Below are 20045 nucleotides of genomic sequence, written 5' to 3' on the forward strand. Positions count from 1 at the left end.
AAGTTTATAGAGACAAAGTAGATTAGAGGTTACCAGGAACTGGAGGTAGGTAGAGGGAGAGTCTATTTGGGATGATGAAAAAGTTCTGGAAATGCATAATAGTAATGGTTGCTCAACAATGTGAATGTACCAAATGCCACCAAATTATACACTTAAACATAGTTAAAAAGGTAAATTTTATGTTAATTCTTGCCACAATATTTTTTAAAAGCATAAAACAATAAGCATTTTTTGTTCCTCCCAATTCTGCAAGCTGGCAGTTCAGGCTGCACTCAGCTGGCAGTTCTTCTAGTCTCATCTGGGCTTACTCATGCATCTGTGGTCAGCTGCTAAGTGAGCTAGAAGCTGACTGGGCTAGGATGACCTCAGCTGTGCTCACCCCTCTCTGCTTCACGAGTGTCTCATTATTCCCCAGGCTAGCCCAGGCGTGTTCACACGGCAGCTAGGCAGGATCACAGCTTCACAGCCTGCAGAGGTCTAGGCTTGAACAGGCACGACATCACATTCTGTTGGCCAGACCAAGTCCTGTGGTCAAAGCCAGCTTCAGGGGGAATGGAAACCCTGTCTCCTGATGAGAAGAGCTTCAGAGTCACATTGCAAAGGACCAGGATACAGGCAGGAGGGGAGGATTAGAACCACTTTTTGCATCAACTCACCGCAGTCTGACATTGTCAACAGAGAACATGTCAGAACACCACATGATTTATGGTAGGGTGAGCTCATTTGTCTCACCTAGGAATTCTGTGTTATAAAGGGTCAGTGCTTGTTCTAAGTTAAAGAGACTTAGCACTTCGTCAGAACAGTAATTCTTTGGAGCAGCTGAGACATGGAGAGAGCCTTCAAACCACAGAATTTTGGAGTTGGAAGGAAGCCAGGCAAATCTTATCAGTACAAATGGAAACCACAGATTCAGCAAGACAGTCTTGATGAAGGTTTCATAGTTGCCAATGACAGAACTTGGACTAGAACTCAGATGCCGAACTCGCAATCCAGTGCTCTTCCTGGGACATAGTGATGATCTCATTTTCCTTGATATAATGCAAACCCCAGCTCAGCCATCCAAGGAACTTTATCTGCTCTTTGAGACCTTGCAACTTAAATTGTGTTCTGTAGACCAGCAGCATCAGCCTTACCTGAGAGCTTGTTAGAAATCCAGAATCTCATGCCCCATGCCAAAACTGCTGAATTAGAGACTGCCTGTTAAGATATCCAGGGGATTTGTGTGCCTGGTCAAGCTTCAGAGGCACGGCATCCTAGGACACTGGTTTTCAACCTTGACCACTCATTGGAATCATCTGGGATAGGTTTAAAAGCACAGATGCCTGAGCTCCACCAGAGAGATCCTGATTTTTTTTTTTTTTTTTGGTTCATGGCTGGAGTCTGGAAATAAGGATTTTGAAAGTTCCTTGAGCTACTACTTCTCTGTAGTCCACCAAATGTGCTAAAGATGTTGGCAACTTTTTATTAGGTTTTTTCCTTCTGTGCAGTGGGCTACTATTTTCCTTATGAGTAAACACAACTTTCAGAAGACTTAAAATAACGACCTTGCTCCAGTGTTCTGGGTTAGATGTAGTATTACGGGAGTTATAAATTTCTGAGGATTGTTTAAATGTGTTTTTATGAGGGAGGAAAGTAAAGTACTAGAACTGGCAGTTGAGAGAAATGTTTTAAAAACCTACTTTGTTCCCAAAAAGGATTTATACTAACATATGGTAAAATTCTACATAATAAAAGTTTGACCAATTTTAAATACAATAAAAGATTGAGGACCCAGAAAAACATATATAAATCATGGAAGAGAGAAAAGATGAAAAAGAATACAAATGCACAGACCTCACATGTGAACATAATAGAGTTAAGCTATAAATTTGATTTTTTTTCAAGCCTCCTGAGAATCCAGTTGAAACAGGTGCAAAATGTTTATCAATAAAAATGGGGAGTAGGAGAAACAATTTTCTACAGGAAAGCAAAGTGTATTTGTGAATTCATGTGGTCTTTCAGTAGGAGCACTGAATGACATAGTGAAACATGTCTTCAGGAAAATGTCTTCCTAGGGCAAAAGCAAGACTGGATTTCATTTCTTATAGTGCCTTTTTGTTCAATCTGTGGTCATAATGTGAAAACACAATTGATGGAATACAATTTGGGGAAAAGGAAAGATTAAATATAGTTTGAGTTTCTTCTGATGTGTGTGTGTGTGTGTGTGTGTGAGTGTGAGTGTGAGTGTGAGTGTGAGTGTACAGCCTTATCTCACATATAACTTAGCAAAGGGGAATGGCGAAATCATCCTCTCTTTAAATTTGGCCAGATAGCTATCATCCCTCTATAGAAAGAGAAGTGGGTTGACTCTCTGAGCTGATGCAAGGGCTCTTGCTGTTCTTGAATGAGTGAACAGGATTAACCAGTAAACTCTTTTCAGACTCCTGTATTCCAGCCTTGAACTTGCCCTCTGGGATATTTGAACACAGTCATAACAGGATAAATATGCTCCAGCATTAAGTCACAGAAAATGTTCTAGGAACATAATACCCCAAAGCTGCCCTTTGTGTTATGAATCAGTCATTTTCCCCTATTTGTTTTGGATGACTGATTCTTTTTGTGTAAAGAAATGACCCTACTAATCTGCGGTTCAACGACGAGGGCATATCTTTTCTTTGATAACATATGTTTATATATGTAGATATGTACATACAAATATACAAATGATATATGTATATATGTGTGCATATATGTATTTCACAGAGAGAATTAATTGATTTTCAAAATCTCAGTTGAATCGAAGTCCTTTAATTCACGAAAAGGGGACCTCAGGCAAATCTACCAGTGCTCTTGAGACTTCAGCATACATGTGAATTAGCTGGAAGTTTTGTTAAAACACAAATTTGGATTCACTAGTTGAGATTCTCATTCCTAACAGGCGTTCAGGTGAGACTGATGCTGCTGGTCTGAGGACCACATTTTGAGTGGCTGGGGGAGAAGTTCTAGCAACGTGGTTCCCACCGTTGGGTGCACATTGGACTCACCCAAGAGCTTTAGAAATTGCTGACACCTGGAACCACCACCACCAGCGATGTAATTGGTCTGGGGAGAGGCCTGGGCTTCAGGAATGTTCATGAGCTCCCCAGGTGGTTCCAGTGTGCAGCTGCGGCTGAGAGCCGCTGCAGGGGAGCTGCCAAATGAAGCTGCGTCTCTCACTGCCTTACTCTTTCCTTAGGGGCACTTAGAAAACCTCTGTATTCTTTAAATCTTTCACTGCATTTGAAAGAGATAAAATCTTTTAAATGTGAACAAAACATATCTTTGATAGAGGGAGGGAGAAATGGAGGGGAGAGAGAAAGAGAGGGAGCAAGAGATCCATCTATCTTTGGGGGGGAAAATGTCTCATTTTGCAAAAGAAGAAACCACATGATTTTATTCTGTGCATAGCTTATATAAATCAAAGGAATGTTGAGGAGTAGCACCTCTGCTGGGCAGAGGGAAAGCACTACAGACTTAATGATTTCTCTGGATGAGCCAAGTACGTAGGGAGGCACCAGGCTCCACTAGACCAGTGAGAAGAAATTGAGGATGAAAAGAGCCTCCCAGCTCTTACTAGCATCATTTCTTTGGCATTTGCTAAGTGACGAGGATATTCAGTGTGCAGCTGGTATCTCCTCTCTGACTCTGCCACCCACACACAGCCATGCCCCCGACACTTGTTCTTTTCCCTCCCTTGGACCTCCAGTCTCCCAACCCTGCTGTATTATCTTCACCTGTCAGCCCCCTCCTTCATTAATCATCTTCCAGCTTCGACTCCATGCTTCATCCACATTTGAGCCCTCATCGGTACCCACCTGCCGTCATCCATCCATGGCAAACACCTGGCAAGCACTCATTCTCGGATGTATCCAGGGTCCCACCTTTGCTTTCATGTGCTGCATATTTGCTGGAAAAGTAGAGCAACCACTTGGTTTGGTGTGAGTCCAATGTATTTTAACAAAAGAATAATTTACATATAATAGAAGACATCACAAATGTACAACTTGCTAAATTTTTACATAGTATATATTCATGTGATCACGACCCAGATCAAGATACAGAACGTTTTTTTCATCACCCAGAAAGTTCCCTTGGGCCTCTTCCCAATGAACACCTTAGCCCCTGAGGTATTCGTTCTGACTTCCATCACTGAAGAGAAATGAATGACTTTTAACTGAGAGCGTTTGGTAAAGCTGACCTTAATATTTAATGGTTTTGGTAGTTTCCTATTTCTGAAACATTTGGAAGATTTGGAGCCCAGCTTTTCTCAGTTTCTTTTTTCCACAGGGGCATAAATGTTTCTTGACACTTAACACTAGTACCTTTCTGAAATATAAAGTATATAATTATAGTACCAACTTTATACTTTAAAATGATATTTAACCACCAAGCAGTTTTATTTATAGATTATCAAGTTTCTTAATATTTATTATGCCTCAAAGAGATCACTTTCATGTTTGTTAACAGTGCTTAAAATATCAGGTTGGAAAAAAGAGAAATTTAAGTTTTAGACACTCAAAGTTAAAAATTTGTTGATCAAATTTAAAATAAATATGCTTTGTGACCCTTTATACAGTCTATAAGAGAAACAAATGATTTTGACACTTAGCATTGCATATAAGCAATATTTCAAAAATTATTCAGTAGTTTTTACAGGGGAAGGTAGCAATTGATGTGGAGACTACACATTTTGTTGTTAAATTTTTAAATGTCAGAATCTCCAGCAAATACAATATAACAAGATTTTTTGTTATTGTTAACAGTGTAACAAGATTTTTTGTTGTTGTTGACAGAATTAAAGTGACCGAAAAGGCTAATTGTCCCAAAGAGCAAACAACTTGTTTTTCCCCAGTTTCCATAATCCTGAGATTTAAACATTCCTTCTTTAAAAAGTTTTGTTTCCGGAAATATTTTTTTATCAACTTGCCATGGTGGATGCTTACATTTCTTTAATTGTATTACAAGGTGGGTGGAGCTTGTTCTTGCATGCTTTAACTGTCTTGTCCACACCCTCAGAAGTTAAAAGTGAGGATCCTGTGATTTGTATGCATAGAGAGGCAGCATTTATAATAGATAAGAGTGGGCCTTGCTCTCAAACTCTTCTCTACCAGCTTAGTGACATTGGGCAAGTTATTTGGCCTTTCTTCCTCCTTCGTACATACAAGTAATAATGCTGTTTATCTCAGAGTCTTGTGCGGATTAAATATGGGAAAAACACTTCTAATTTTTTTGGCACACAGGAAGTGTTTAGGTCAATGTTAGAGACTCAAAGCTTTTTTAAACCAATTCATAAAATGGTGGCAGTCATTCATCTCACAAATTATTTAAAGCTCACATCCTTAGGGGGGTGGATGGAGTGCCCAATTCTTGTTTGCAGCCATCACACCTGTGACGCCTAAAGTGAACTCCACCAACTTACTTCTTTGATGTCACTTGAAAATTCCTTTGAGAACAGGGTATGGTTTCTTATTCCAGTGGATTGATTTGGCCTACAAACCAAATTACTTCAGGAGTGGGGAGACCTGTGTTTCACGTCCTCTTCTGTCACAGAACCGTAGATTGTAAATGAACTGAGTGGTCCTTTGGTGCCAAGTGACCACGTCCCATCGAAGCTGCACACCCGACTTACCAAGAGCCTTCCTTCCTTTTTTTTGGCACAGCCCATGAATCAAATACAAGAAAACTTTAAAAAAAAAAAAAAAAAGAAGAAGAAGAAGAAGAAGAAAGAAAAAGAGAAAAAAAAAGGACCTGTACAGCTGGTGATACTGTAGATCAAGAGTGAGCAAACTTTCTGTTAAAGGGCCCGATAGCAAATATTTTATGCTTTGTGGGCCACATGATCCCTATCACAGCTACTCAACTCTGCCAGCTGTGGTGCAGAAGTAGCCATACACAAATGGATGTGGCAAACAGGCTGGGTTTGGCCCACAGGCCATAGTTTTCCAACCCTCACTCTAGATCAGTGCAGTCTAATAGAAATATAATGCAAACCACGTATTTAATTTTACATTTCTTAGTAGCTACATTTAAAAAGCCCTTGATATACCAAAATATCTCAATATTTAAAGACTTTTAAGAGATAGAATTTAAAAAATGTTAGAGTAGAAAGGGACAAATGCCTTATCTTACAAATACCCAAATTTGCTAAAGCAACCTGATACTTAATGGCTTAATTAAGAATTTTTGAGTGATGATAGGAAACTGAATAATTACTAAAATGCCCATTTGGTACTGATTTTTTTATAGTCTATATAAATAGAACCAAAATTATAACCATGATGGTATGCCAATTTAAAATAATTTCAGCCATAAAAAAAACTAAAACCAACTAACCGATAAGCCTTGGACTTGCCCCTGCTAATAACTCCATGCTTTTTCATTCTTAATGGCAAAGGTAGATAAAGGGTGGCTTGATGATTAGCACAGTTCAGGAGAAGCCTGCCACCCAGGACTCATCTCTAATGAGTTTCCACTCATAAAATGTCTCTTTCTCCAGCCACATCAAGGATACCCATTCCCTACCCATGGACACACAAGCCTTTCCTTTTTCTGGCAGTCAGGGCCAACTGCCCTGGCATAAAGGGGTCCAGGTCCTAGCTTTTATGCTTCCCTTTTCCTCCATCTCCCTCCCCTGGCCAGCATGGAGGAAAAGGGTACACGGATGAAATGGGCTGCTGATCTCAGATGGCCTCAGCAGCGATGGCTCATCTTGTATCCTGCAGCTGGCCAGCCCAAGCTTTTTCACCTGGAGGAGGCAGAGGACAGAGAGGGTGGCAGCTGGCGAAGCTTCTTGCAGCCTAGACAAAGAACTGGTATAGTATCCCTTCTATCTCTCCTCTTTTGTCTAAGCAAACCATATGGCCATGAAGCTTCTTGCAGTCCAGACAAAGAACTGGTATAGTATTCCTTCTAGTATCTCTCCTCTTTTGTCTAAGCAAACCATATGGCCATCCTAGATTAGAGGGTGGGGAAACAGACTCGACTGTCTCCCAGAGTGAAGACCTGCAAAGTCACATTGCACAGGGAGGGGGATAATTATGCCCATTTCACAAGCAGTCTACCACAGAGACTAGTATCAAACTACAGGAGTGACCCTTATGCGATACATCTAGTGTGAAGACCTGCAAAGTCACATTGCACAGGGAGGGGGATAATTATGCCCATTTCACAAGCTGTCTACCACAGAGACTAATATCAAACTACAGGAGTGACCCTTATGCGATACATTCATATGCCTTCTTTCACTCGCCTGCATGAGTTTATATCTCATCCGGAAATATGGAAAAATAAAACATTTGTTCATACTTGGTCAGCTCTTGTTGATACCCTAAAATCAAGCTAAGATAAGCAGTTCTTTTCACAGCGCTCAGTGCTCTGTCTCAGGCTTCAGGTGCCTGATGTCATTTCTTCTACCAGCACATTATCAATGCATGTTGTTCATAACTCAGATTGCTTCCCTGGAGCTAGTGTGGATGTCCTGGCTCCAGGGCCAGTTATGGAAAATTAGCCTGGGCATGCTTGATAGGAATGCCAAGATACCGTCTGTCCTTGCTTACTCTCTTTTATTCTTGATCTAATTTTTAATTCTGGACTCTCTATCATTATGATTTATTAGTTAAGGTAATTGCAGCTAATATAAATATTAACACATCTCAGTAAATAAGCTCAACTAAATAGGAGTTTATTTCTCACTCACTTAATATCCAATGTGGATTTTCCTGACCAGAGCGTGGCATTGCATATGGTCATTTGGCAATGCAGATTTTCATCACATGGCTTTGGCATCCCCTAGCAACTAAGAGTGTCTTCCTGGATCTTCTCCATCTGGCTGGCATAAAGAGAAGAAAAAGCAGCAGTTTTTGTTTTGTTTTGCTTTGTTTTTTTAACTTTGGCCTGGAAGGGATACAGATCACATGCTGCTCATATTCTATGGGTGAGAATTGGTCCCCTGGTCCATCTAGATACAAAGTACTGGAAAATGTGGCTCCTGGCTGGGACAGCTTGGCAGCAATAAGTTTATACTATGGAAGGCGGGGGGAGCACATATTTGGTGACCACCTAGCGTATCTGCCACATTGATCAAGAATACTGATATCTGTGCCCATTGGGGGGGAGAGATAGGGGGCCCCGCTTTACTTCATTTTTAATTTTTTTTATTATGAAACGTATGTCTAAAAAAGGCGTATTAGACATCCATCTTGCATCTTTCAGGCCAACCGTTTTTACTCCAGCCCTTGCCCAGACAACTGCTACTAACCTCAGTTGCACCATTTACCTCTGCTTTCAAACATGGCACTTTCTTTACTGCCACCTTGTGGCACACATGTGGGAGTCCCCTCAGCCATTCTGATGCAGGAGATGGAAGCTGGTCAATGAATACTTCCATCTTCATTCCCTTGAGTGGTCAGTTCTGCGACTTAGTCCGTATGCAGAAGAACTGTATTCAGAAGAACTGAGCTCCAATTGTCCACAGATAAACAGCTTGATACTGTACCCTTGACCTGGTCTCCCTCCTTGCCTGCTTCAGCCTCCTCACTATCCTTGACCTCACTTTCCAAAATAAATCACTCACACGCAAGCCTTTGTTTCAACTCTGCTTCAGAGGAAGCCAGGCTAAGTCGCATGGAAAACTTAATAATATTAAATTCTTATATCTACTACCCAAGTTAAGAAATAGATTATGGTCTCTTGTCTCATCTCTATTCTCCCTGCACCTAGAAATGTTTTTTTTTGGACTAAATGAGTAGCAGAGATACTTCCATAGACCTCATTGCTCCCTAGACACAACCAGGAAACAGCAAGCAAATAATTAAATTCCCAACTACAGCACTCAGTCTCAAATTGACTTTAAACACACATAAAATACTCTGACTGTTAACTCTGGTCAAACTGAATTTAGTTGACTGCAGCCCAGCTGCCTCACATTCCAAGCAGCAAGGACCAGGGCTGTTAGCTGTCTACATTTGCTTTGCCCAGTTAACAATAAATAGAAAGTTACCTTCAAGGATTAAACTTGTATGGAACTGGTCACTTAATATATTAGATTTTCTGTGCTTTAAGAGACAGAGAAAATGGCAAATAGAACATTTTCCAATTAACTTAATGAGGACATCTTGATTTCTACAAAATTTACAGAACATTTTTAACTATATTCTACTTTCTTGTAATTTGCGAACATAATATTTTTAGTTAGCAAAAGAAGTTGTTTCTTTGGATTCTTCATGATTTATTACGTAATTTATTTACAAAGATCTTAGTGGTTAGAAACCCTCACCACCACCTTCACTCTGAGATAGCCTGCCCTAATTCTCATATTTTTCCAGGAATATGTATTTCTCGACTGCTTACCCAGTTAGCCCCCCAAAAGGGTATATGTTAGAAAACTGAAAGAAAAGATCTGAGGTCATGTGATGTTAGAAAAGCCATCCACGAATTAGGGTTTTTTTCCATAAAGATCCAAGTATATATTGGGTTTGTTTGTCGAGATTATATACCCAGCTATTTCTAGCCACATTTAAAAAAAATAAAAACAAGAGAATTGGTTCTCTGCAAATAGAGCAAGAATTTAGATAAATTGTTTAAAAGTAGATATTTTCTGAGAGAGTCCTGGTTTGTTCTCAAGTCATGAGACTATTTAGCTTAAACACATCCTTTGAAGTGTTTACCCAGAAAAACAAAATGAAACATTCTTGAGGAGGATGGAAGACATTGTTTTTAAAAAAAGAGATGTGAGGTCTTATTAGGGCAAAGCTGTTAATTACACACTTCATTATTGTCAAGGTTAATACAGTTTGTGAGAGCAGAGTCACTTTTTCATCTCTTCATGGGAACAAGGGGAGACAGCTGTTCTTAGAGACAGATCCATTATAGCTTATCACCAGCCGACAGCCTGAGGAAGGAGCACCATGAAATATGGCCGCTGTCACCGGGAGGCAGAGCAGATGCTGAGCTGGTCCATGCACAATGGAAAGACAATGAGAACCATGGCGTCAAACTCAGATAGATTGGGTTGCATTGATTTTTTTTTAATGCCTGGCTGGTCTGCAGCATGAAATTCACCGATACTCTTGCAGTTATTATATTATTGATCTCTATAAAACCACACAATCTTGCTTTCATAAACATCAGATTCTGACAGTAATAAATAGTGGTTCTTGCATTTTGAAGCCTAGTTAAACTGTGTTGTAAAATTGTGCATGATTGGATTTCATTAATATTGTTCTGCTGTTTATGATTCCTTAAAGTGAAGCCCATGTCAGGGAAACAATTATTGTCTCAGTTCTAGTTTTATTGGTCTTCCTGATTAAATAAGGTTACACCCTTCTTTTTAAAAATTCAGGGCGGGGGGCAGGCAGGTCAACAATTTATTTTTAATAATATTTACATTTTACAAGCCCCTTCTTGTTTACACTGACTTAATAGTTTTCATTGAAAGAGAGAAAAGCATGTGCTTTCTTTAAGAGTGATGTATCATCGGTAAACATTTTCAAATGCTAAAAAGGAGATCCAAGGAAACATCATGCCTTAGGCACACTATACTTTCATTTCTTTGGGTCTTATTTGTTTTGTTTTGTTTTTTACTACAGATGATATTTTCTTCTTTTCAAATGTCTGCAGCCACGCCTTCAATCCTGTGGCACTCAAGTTATATTTATTCATCAGTAACTCTAAGGCTCATAGCTTCATAGTCAGATGATGATGACATGGAATCAGGTGTACCCAAATGGTTTGGTAAAACCTGTTACAGTCTTCATTTTGGTTAAACATAATAAATATTACACCTTCGTAGGGAATGGGGAAATATTGAACAGTGTAGCTTTCAACAGCCAACTATAACATAATATAATTTAACACAATGTTTAACACTGTATATAAAACAATATATAGTTAACACTATACTCTTTCTGTATATATATAAAATGTTGAATCCTACTATACTGAAAAAGAGTATCTCAGTCTTTTTTTAATTATTATTATAAAAGTAACCCTGACTGTAGAAAAGCTGGAAAATACACAAACCCCATTGAATACAGTGAAAACAGCAGACCTGCAGCAGCATCGCCTGGAAGCTTTTTTGAGATTCGGAATCTTAGGCCCCTCCTCAGGCTTATTGAATTAGAATCCCCCTTTTACAGGATCCTCAGATGATTTGTTTGTGCATTAAAGTTTGAGAAGCATCGGTCTAAGATATAAATTATCCTTAATCTCTCCACTTAGAGAAGACCACTGTCAGTGTTTTACTGACTTTTTATTAACCTTTCTTTTCGATATATATCTTTCAGTTTAAATAATGAGTCTCATTTAGTTAATTTTTGTGATTTAGATATTACATTTTTAAAAGATGCCCACGGAATGTTGATAATGATTTGAAAGTACTGCATTTTTTAGATCTAATGAGTAGTATTGAGTACATATAACAGTTATAATTAATTTGAGGTACCTTTGTTTAAATTCAAGACATTCGTATCTAAAGTTACTGTCATTTTTTAAAGTCTACTATATCAGTTATCCTTTTTCTTCCAATATATAAAGCTGACATTTATTTCTTCTATTTATTGCATACAACCTCCTTTTTCCCCCCTAAATTATTATCAGCCTAATTAAAAACTAAATTTTACACATAAAATAGTTAAATAACTACCATTTATTACTTATTGTATTCCAGGAATCATGCCTACTTTTCACACAAATTATTTCATTAAATCATCACATTAACCTCATAAGGTAAGGATTTATTCTCATCATTTTATGGATTAAGAAACTGAGGCTTTAAAGGATTAAGTAACTTGCCCAATATCACATTGCTGTTAGCCTAAAAACAAAGAAAATAAATATTACATTGTTTTTAAAAAATGTTTCTTACTCAGTGGATAGTCTTTATCTTTTGTTCTAAATAGCATTTAGCTCATAGCAATGTTAATATTTCTACTTCTGTATTAACAATTATAAAGAATTCTATTTATTGAGTTTACTGCTATAATTTTGCATGTGAACTAAACATACTTCTCTGGGTATACTGTGACAAGTACACAGAAATATTTTGAGGCCGTAGATTAATGTGTATGCTGAAATGGCAACCCTCTAATCTCTCACAGAAATTTGAACATACGTGAGGTACAAACAATTTGTGAAATATCTGTTGATGATTGTTTGATGTTTTACATTTTCCAAATGTAATACATTAATAGCACAATTAATGAGGGAAAAGTTTCTCCCAAACAGACCTTCTTTATATTACTGCTTAGTCATTTAAAATTATTTACAGATAGTATAGATATAGACATATAGATATTATAGATATCTTTGGATATTATTGGATGGATGGATGGATAGATGGATGGATGGATGGATGGATGCCTCTTTGGAGCATCTACATTCCTTTTTTCAGTATTCCTCAGAAACTAAGTAAGTTCAAAGTTTGTCCATTCAACTCATTAATTAAATTGGAAGGATTTTAGTGGGAAAATAAGGAGATTTAAAGGACCCAGCAGTTTCAAAGAAAATATTCAATAATGCTCTGATATCAAAGGAATTACACAAGGGAAGGATTTTTTTTTTTCCTTCTCAATATCTGTGTCCTTGTAGTGAATTTCTAAGACTAATAGTCTAGCCCTCATCATGGCCATTTATTAATTTGCTGAAGATAAACTAACAGGTTTTCTGGATATAAATTCCAAAGGACAAGTAAGTGATTGAGATGCTAATTTAATATGAGCAGCGTACCCTTTCTTCTGCAATCACAATTACCATCATAGCCCCAAAGATGGTGACATCTTAACACATTCTGATCAACTCTTTTTCTCATCTCAATCATTCAGTGAGTGATGAGCTGGTAATTACCTCTTTTTTTGCCTTTATCTAATTACTTCTATTGTTTCCTCCTGGACCTAGCTCATAATTCTCTTCCTGAAAACGTCCTAAGATTTTTAAGTTTGTTCTTCTCTGATCTTTTCTTTATAATCTTCATGTTTTAACTTGCTTTTATTGATGAGTTATATTTAAATATTCTTAACTCATTTCATATTTACTCATTTATGTCTGCCTGAAGGCATTGGGTTTATTGAGGGCATTAGAATGTTTTTAAAATGCTTTGTAATTTCTCTCCCCATCAGCTTCTACAATTCCTGGGGAGTGGGGGTGTGTCACTAAATATCAAGTGAAATTACCCATTTTACAAACTGGAGAATAGGTAAGAAAAAAATAAAACTAAATCACATAACAAGTGTGGCCAAAATCGAGACCAAAACCAGAATTATCTATAATCTGTAAATTCAACTCATTGCTAAGAGTGGAAATAGGCTCTTCAGTGACCTACTTTTGATGGTGGTGATGTCACACACCAAGCCTTTGTGTTGCCAACTGGTGCTATTTCGTTTATCTCAAAAGAGTCTGAAGAGTACCTTAGAAAGAAAGCTAGACTGGGAGAAAAAGGACTTGGGTTTCAGTCCCAGGTATGTTACATATCAGTTGGCAAAGTCGACTGAGTTTCAGTTTTGCTTAGTAAAAGGAGGAGGTGAAATAGATGATCTCTAGATTCCTTCCCACATTAAGGTACTGGAAATGATTCTGTGGTCCCAGAGCTGCATATTGTATGTATTCAAAGATGGGAAAGGTGGATGCAGACAGGAAAGATGAATTGAAATATTGTTTAAGATAGAACTTAGAGAAATGATTTTTTTTTCCCTGGGATATAAACCCAAAGATAACATTGAATATGAAAAATTCTAACATAGTTAGCTCTCCTTTGTCAAGTTCAGGGAAAGTCTGGATAATATTTTTGCTAAAGGATTATCCAAGTAGGTCCAGTAATTCAGAAGTTACTTGAAGACCTTGGCATATCTTACAGTCATTATTCATGTAGCACATCAGTCGACATAGATTCCTGAAATTAAAAATACTGGAAAGTTTCTTTTTGGGGGACCACGAATTTCTTATAACATTTTCTTTGAATACTCTGCCTATTGTTCATAAAGAGAAAGCAGGAATATGCAGACGGTAATTTCTATCCGGAATGCTGGCTAAAAAGATTTAGTTGATATACTGTGATATAAGCTAACTGAAGCTATTGTCTTAAGAATTCCTGCAAACAATATTGAAGAGAAAACCAAGCATTTAAATCCACAGAAAGTAACAGTGCGTATGTCTCAGAGGGTATGAAGAGCACCCTGAGCAAATAGAGAAGTTGTAGACAGGTAAAATACACTTGAAATGCAATAAAAAGCTGCTCAAATAGATGTGATATTTTTGAGGGTGAGTTATTAGCATTCATATTTGTTGCATTAGAAGATGTCCATTTCATCTTTTCCTCTTCCTGGGCTGCTAACCCTTCCCTGTCCACAGGTATTTTTTTTCCCAAGTTCATCCGTTAAGTGGGCATAGACAGTGTTGCTCTGAGAAAAGGTCCAAGTATGTATGTATATATGAAATATGAAATAGGATTCTTTCTCTGGGGGATGCTCCAAGAGAACATCACTGACTTTGGAAATCAGTCCATTTATACCCCTACACACACATTTCATGCAATGGAACACTATTCAGTGATCAAAAGGAATCAGAAAAAAAATAGGCTATTAATTCACAGAACAACCTGGATTAACCTTAAAAACATTATGCTAAGTGAAAGAAGTCAGACCAAAAGACTCCAGACTGTGATTTCATTCATATGATATTCTGGAAAAGGCAAAATAGTAAGGAGAGAAAACAGATCAGTGGTACCAAGGGTTTGGGGAGAAAGTAGTGTCCGACTAGGGGAAGCTTAAGAGACTTGGGGTTTGAGGAGACTAATCTGCATGGCACTGTAATGGTGAATACATGATGCTTTGTATTTGTCAGTACCCATAGAACTTTGCAGCACAAAGAGCACACTAATGTATGCAATTTTTTTAAGTCAACCAGGAGATCAGAGGATCCCAGGATGGAATGCAGACTGTGACTAAAGAGTCTCACTATAACGCATATCCAACATAACTTCATTGAAGGTGGGAGGATGGGAAAAAAGATGCTAACCTCAGTAACTTTGGAGAGCAGTGTTTTGAATGGAAACTAAGAACTGTGCATAAACACTGGAGTCTAGTTGACAGAGCTGTTTCTCATGTGGTATGGGTTAATATTCCAAAACTGCTGTACTGGGATTGAATAAGTAAATAAATAATAGATGCTGAAATCCAGGTTTTTCACTGTCACAGAGAGGGGTTACAGATAAGTAAGGGGAAAGCTAGAGTGAACCGTGTGATACTAGATGAGATTTAGAGACAACAGTATAAATGCATGTTTAGCTTAATATAGATACAGATGGATAAATATAACTACGGATGTGTGTATACATTGGTAAGTATATGTACATGCATTTTCTAGCTCTGTTCATGAGAGGACCTGGAAGCAGTGACACCCCATTAGCAATGAGCACACCCAGCACCCAAATTCTAGTTTCTAATATTATTATCCAATAAAAAGAACCAGGGCGCCATCAAGAAATGGTTGATTTTAGGGTAAGGGCAAGGAAAATACAGAGGAGCTTGGAGCATCTTATAATGCTAGAAAGTAAGAAAGTACTCAAAAATAAAAGGATGAGGGCTTATCAAAGGGACACAAGCTAGCCTAAAAGAACTCTTAATAACCAAAGCTGGAATAATTTGAGCAACAAAACAAATAATATTGTACTAGATTATAACCCAAAGTATAAGACGAATATCCCTGATTCCATACTGATACAAATAAATGATTGAATAAATAAGTAAATGGGGCTGATAGACAAGTTCCCTGTGCAGAAGAATTCTAAATACTTTACATAGATACCTTCTCTCAAGGAAATAGGGCTTGGCTCCCCTACCCTTGAGTATGGGCTGTACTTAGTGTCTTACTTCCAAAGAGTAAAAAATGGAAAGGGGAGTGGGTAGTATAGTATAACTTTACAATGTGGATACGTAGTAGATATTACCTCAGCCAGGTGATCAAGGTCAACATCATCAGTGATAAGCTGTATTGATGCTGTATACACTGGACATGATGTGCTGAAATTGGCATATTACTTTGTGGTCTTCCTCCTCTAAACCAATAACCCCAGTTTAACCATGAGAAAAACATCAGACACCCCTAGTTGAGGGGCAGTCTGCAAAATACCTGGCCAGTACTCCACAAAACTGTCAAGGTCATTAAAAACAACGAAGGTCTGAGAAACGGAAACTGTCACAGACGGGAGAAGACATGGTAAATAAATGTAATGAGATATGGATGGGACCCTGGAACACTAGGAAAAAACTAATGAAATCTGCATCAATTGTGGAGTTTAGATAATAGTAATGCAAGATGTTAACAATGGGGGAAGTGGGTGAGGGATATATGAGAACTCTGTATTCTCTTTGCAACTTCTCTGTTAACGTAAAACTATAGTTGACTCTGGAACAGCTGTTTTAAACAGTTTTGAACTGCGTAGGTCCATTGATATGCAGATTTTTTCAATAAATATGTACAGTACTATAAACATCTTTTTCTTATGATTTTCTAATAACATTTTCTTTTTTCTAGCTTATTTTATTATAAGAATACAGTATATAATAATCTTTTTCTTATGATTTTCTTAATAACATTTTCTTTTTTCTAGCTTATTTTAAGAATACAGTATATAATACATATAACATGCAAAATATGTGTTAATCAACTGTTTATGTTATTAGTAAGACTTCAGGTCAACAGTCAGCTATTAATAGTTAAGTTTTGGGAGAGTTGAAAGTTGTACGTGGATTTTTGACTGTGGAAGGGGTCGGTGTCCCAAACCTCCACGTCGTTCAAGGGTCCCCTATATTTCAAAATTTAAAAATTATTTTTTTAAAAAAAGGTAGAGACCAAAAGTATTAGTCTAGTACTTCAGGGGAGGAGGAGACAAAACCTTGTCTTTCACCATGAATAATTTGAGAAGCCTGATCTAGAAAAACATGGTCTAGGGTGACTTTGACTTTTTCTTCCAGTTTGAAATTCTCTTTGCGTCATACTAACTGAGATGATTTTAACTCCTTGCTACTTGCTTAGAGATATTTTTCTCTTAAAATCCTGGAAGTCTGAAGTCACAACACTTTGTTCTTTGATCTACCCCCATCATACTTTGCTGTAAATTTTGTCATTGTCAAGTTGCAGCTGACTGGCTTTATAAGTGGTTTGTGATTTCTTTCTGTTCCTGGTATTCTGGTGTTATTTGGATTCATTACAGGGAACATTTGGGCTTGTCAATTTGTCACCAGGATTCAGGTACAGCCACATCATCACTAAGCCACCCAAAATTCAACAATGATGATACAACAGAAGTGTGGACAGGACAAATATTACCATTATATACCTGATAAAAACATCACATTTGATCACAAATTACATCACACAAGTAATCTTCATGCTGCTCCCTATTTACAGTTCAGAAGGTTGTTTCCTCTTTCATAAAATCTGATAACTTCATTATGTCTTCCATAATAGGGTAAAAACCAAAAACTGCAACATTTCTGGGTATGTTAATATGCAAGTAAGAATGCTTACTGGTTTTGCAAATAATCTGGATTGTGAATGTAAAAAAATTTAATAAATATGCCCTTTAACAGTTATAGACTGTTAAAATTATAATCAGTAGCTTATGGTTAAAAGGTTAGGGTTTATTATTTACGTGGAGGAACAAAGGCAGGGGATTTCTTGTGAACTGATAAATAGGATAATGATAGTCTATATATTCTTCTAACTGGCTTTTTGATGTTTAATTGATCTCTATTGAGATAGGTAAGGAAAAAACTGAATTGTGAGATTATTGTTTAATATTTGATTTATTTCACCACTGAAATCAATCAACAGTGTTTTTAAATCATATTTTATGAAATGTTCCTGGGGTCTGTTTTCCTCTGGTTTAATGTGGATGGAGTAGGTGTGGGATACTCCATCAATTTGAAAGCCTGAAATGTTTTCTTTAAACAGTATTCCCTTTATTATTCCTAGACAATCGTTAGAGGAAACAAACCCTGCAAGGAAACCTCCATCAATGGCCTCCTGGAGGATTTTGACAACATCTCTGTGACTCGCTCCAATTCCCTGAGGAAAGAAAGCCCGCCCACTCCGGACCAGGGAGCCTCCTGCCATGGTCAAGGCCACCGGGAAGAAAATGGCTTCATCACCTTCTCACAGTATTCAAGCGAATCTGATACCACTGCTGACTACACAACCGAAAAGTACAGAGAAAAGAGCCTCTATGGAGATGATTTGGATCCGTTTTATAAAAGCAGCCATGCGGCCAAGCAAAATGGGCACGTAATGAAAATGAAACACGGGGAAACCTACTATTCTGAGATGAAGCCTTTGCAATCCGATATTGCCAGATTTCCCGTCGATTATCACACACATTTAGACTCACTGAGCAAACCAAGTGAATACAGTGACTTCAAGTGGGCGTACCAGAGGGCCTCCAGCAGCTCCCCGCTAGATTACCCATTCCAGTTTACGCCTTCTAGAACTGCAGGGACCCGCGGGTGCTCTAAGGAGAGCCTGGCGTACAGCGAAAGTGAATGGGGCCCCAGCCTGGATGACTATGACAGGAGGCCAAAGTCATCGTACCTGAATCAGACGAGCCCCCAGCCTGCCATGCGGCAGAGGTCCAGGTCGGGCTCGGGGCTCCAGGAACCGATGATGCCCTTCGGAGCAAGTGCATTTAAAACCCACCCCCAAGGACACTCGTATAACTCCTACACCTACCCTCGCTTGTCCGAGCCCACAATGTGCATTCCAAAGGTAACGTTCACTGCTTCCTTTCCTCCAGTGAGCAGGACTCTCCATGAAGGTGGTGCTAGTGCAACTTTCTTATACAGTCAGTCTAAAGTGCTGATTTGCCTTTTAAGTGAAAATCCATATCGGAATTTTATCCGATTTCCATCCATGAGCCCCAAGGGCAGAAAATTTAGGGCAAGACGCATTTATTCATTAAAATCAAAGTCTTTGGGGATCTCCTATGGGGTTTCTGGTTAAAAGGCAAAATGCCTTGTTTATTTGAAAGATAGTCTGATAAACTGATGATAACTATAATGTGCTCATATTGTTCTAAGTTCTCTGTTATGGAGTGTATGGTTGTAGACCATCAGATGGAATAATACAGTGGTTCCTGCATTCTGGCAAAATTTACTTGGATCTGCTGAAAAGGAAAAAAAATCAGGATAATATGGTAAGTTTTTAATAAAATTAATTTTATTCAACTCAAGGGATTATTCTTCATTTTGAGAGTATGTTCTTTCTACTATTTTGGTGTTGAAATGTATGAAATTCTGAAATGATAGAAGTTGGTTGCTGGACCTTTTTCAATGTGCTTTTTATTTTGTTTTGTTATAGCTCCTCTCTTGGTAAAACATTTTTTAATGCTTGCTGCTGCAAATTTGCTTTAAAATTTGGTTCGTTCTAGAAACTCCAAAGTTTGGGGACCACAGTTAGAGAAATTACTGAACCTAAAAGCATAGACTTTGCAAAATACCTTGGAGAGTGTGCAAGTGGTTTATTTTCCTATGGTAACTTAGAAATGTTTTTGCTACCCCACCTGTATAGCAAAGTGAAATCAGGAGCATTTAGTGAGGAGCTGTGGATTATATAGCAGTCTCAAACCAGTTGAGAGGAACATGACTTCTAGTAGCGTGATCGTGTACTTTTGTACCAAATGCTCTCTCTTCAATAGCTTGATGGGCTGCACAGCAAACTCTGGAAGGCAAGCCTGCCTGTATTCATCTGCCTTATTAATTGTAAATAGTCAGTATTTTTCCGTTGCTCATTATTTCTCATAAAGCCAATCTAAGATGTAGAAGAGAAGTCTTTTAGGGACATACTGGGAATGACTCTTGAGCCATACTTAAAAAAAAAAACAAAAACAAAAACAACAAGCTGTCACATTAGTTCCCAATATATAAAATTAAAAATAAATTTTGAGGAAATAAAGACCTGAGATATATACCTCCAGTTAAAACTTAAATATGGAAGTGATTTTCGTTTCACTGTGTTATTTATTTGTACTCCCACAGTCAGAG

General features: G+C 37.9%; 1 protein-coding gene across 25 annotated transcripts in view; it reads left to right on the forward strand.

Moving 5' to 3' along the window:
- The window catches only part of PAK5 (p21 (RAC1) activated kinase 5), a 255099-nt gene that overhangs the window by 200360 nt on the left and 34694 nt on the right, over positions 1-20045 (forward strand). For all 25 annotated transcript variants that reach the window (XM_015597089.2, XM_015597104.2, XM_015597095.2 and 22 more), the window contains one exon: positions 17986-18771. In XM_015597089.2, coding sequence (XP_015452575.1) covers positions 17986-18771 — 786 coding nt within the window. The remainder of the gene's footprint in view (positions 1-17985; positions 18772-20045) is intronic.

The sequence above is a fragment of the Pteropus alecto genome, unplaced genomic scaffold (assembly GCF_000325575.1).
Source record: "Pteropus alecto unplaced genomic scaffold, ASM32557v1 scaffold45, whole genome shotgun sequence".
Lineage (NCBI taxonomy): Eukaryota > Metazoa > Chordata > Mammalia > Chiroptera > Pteropodidae > Pteropus > Pteropus alecto.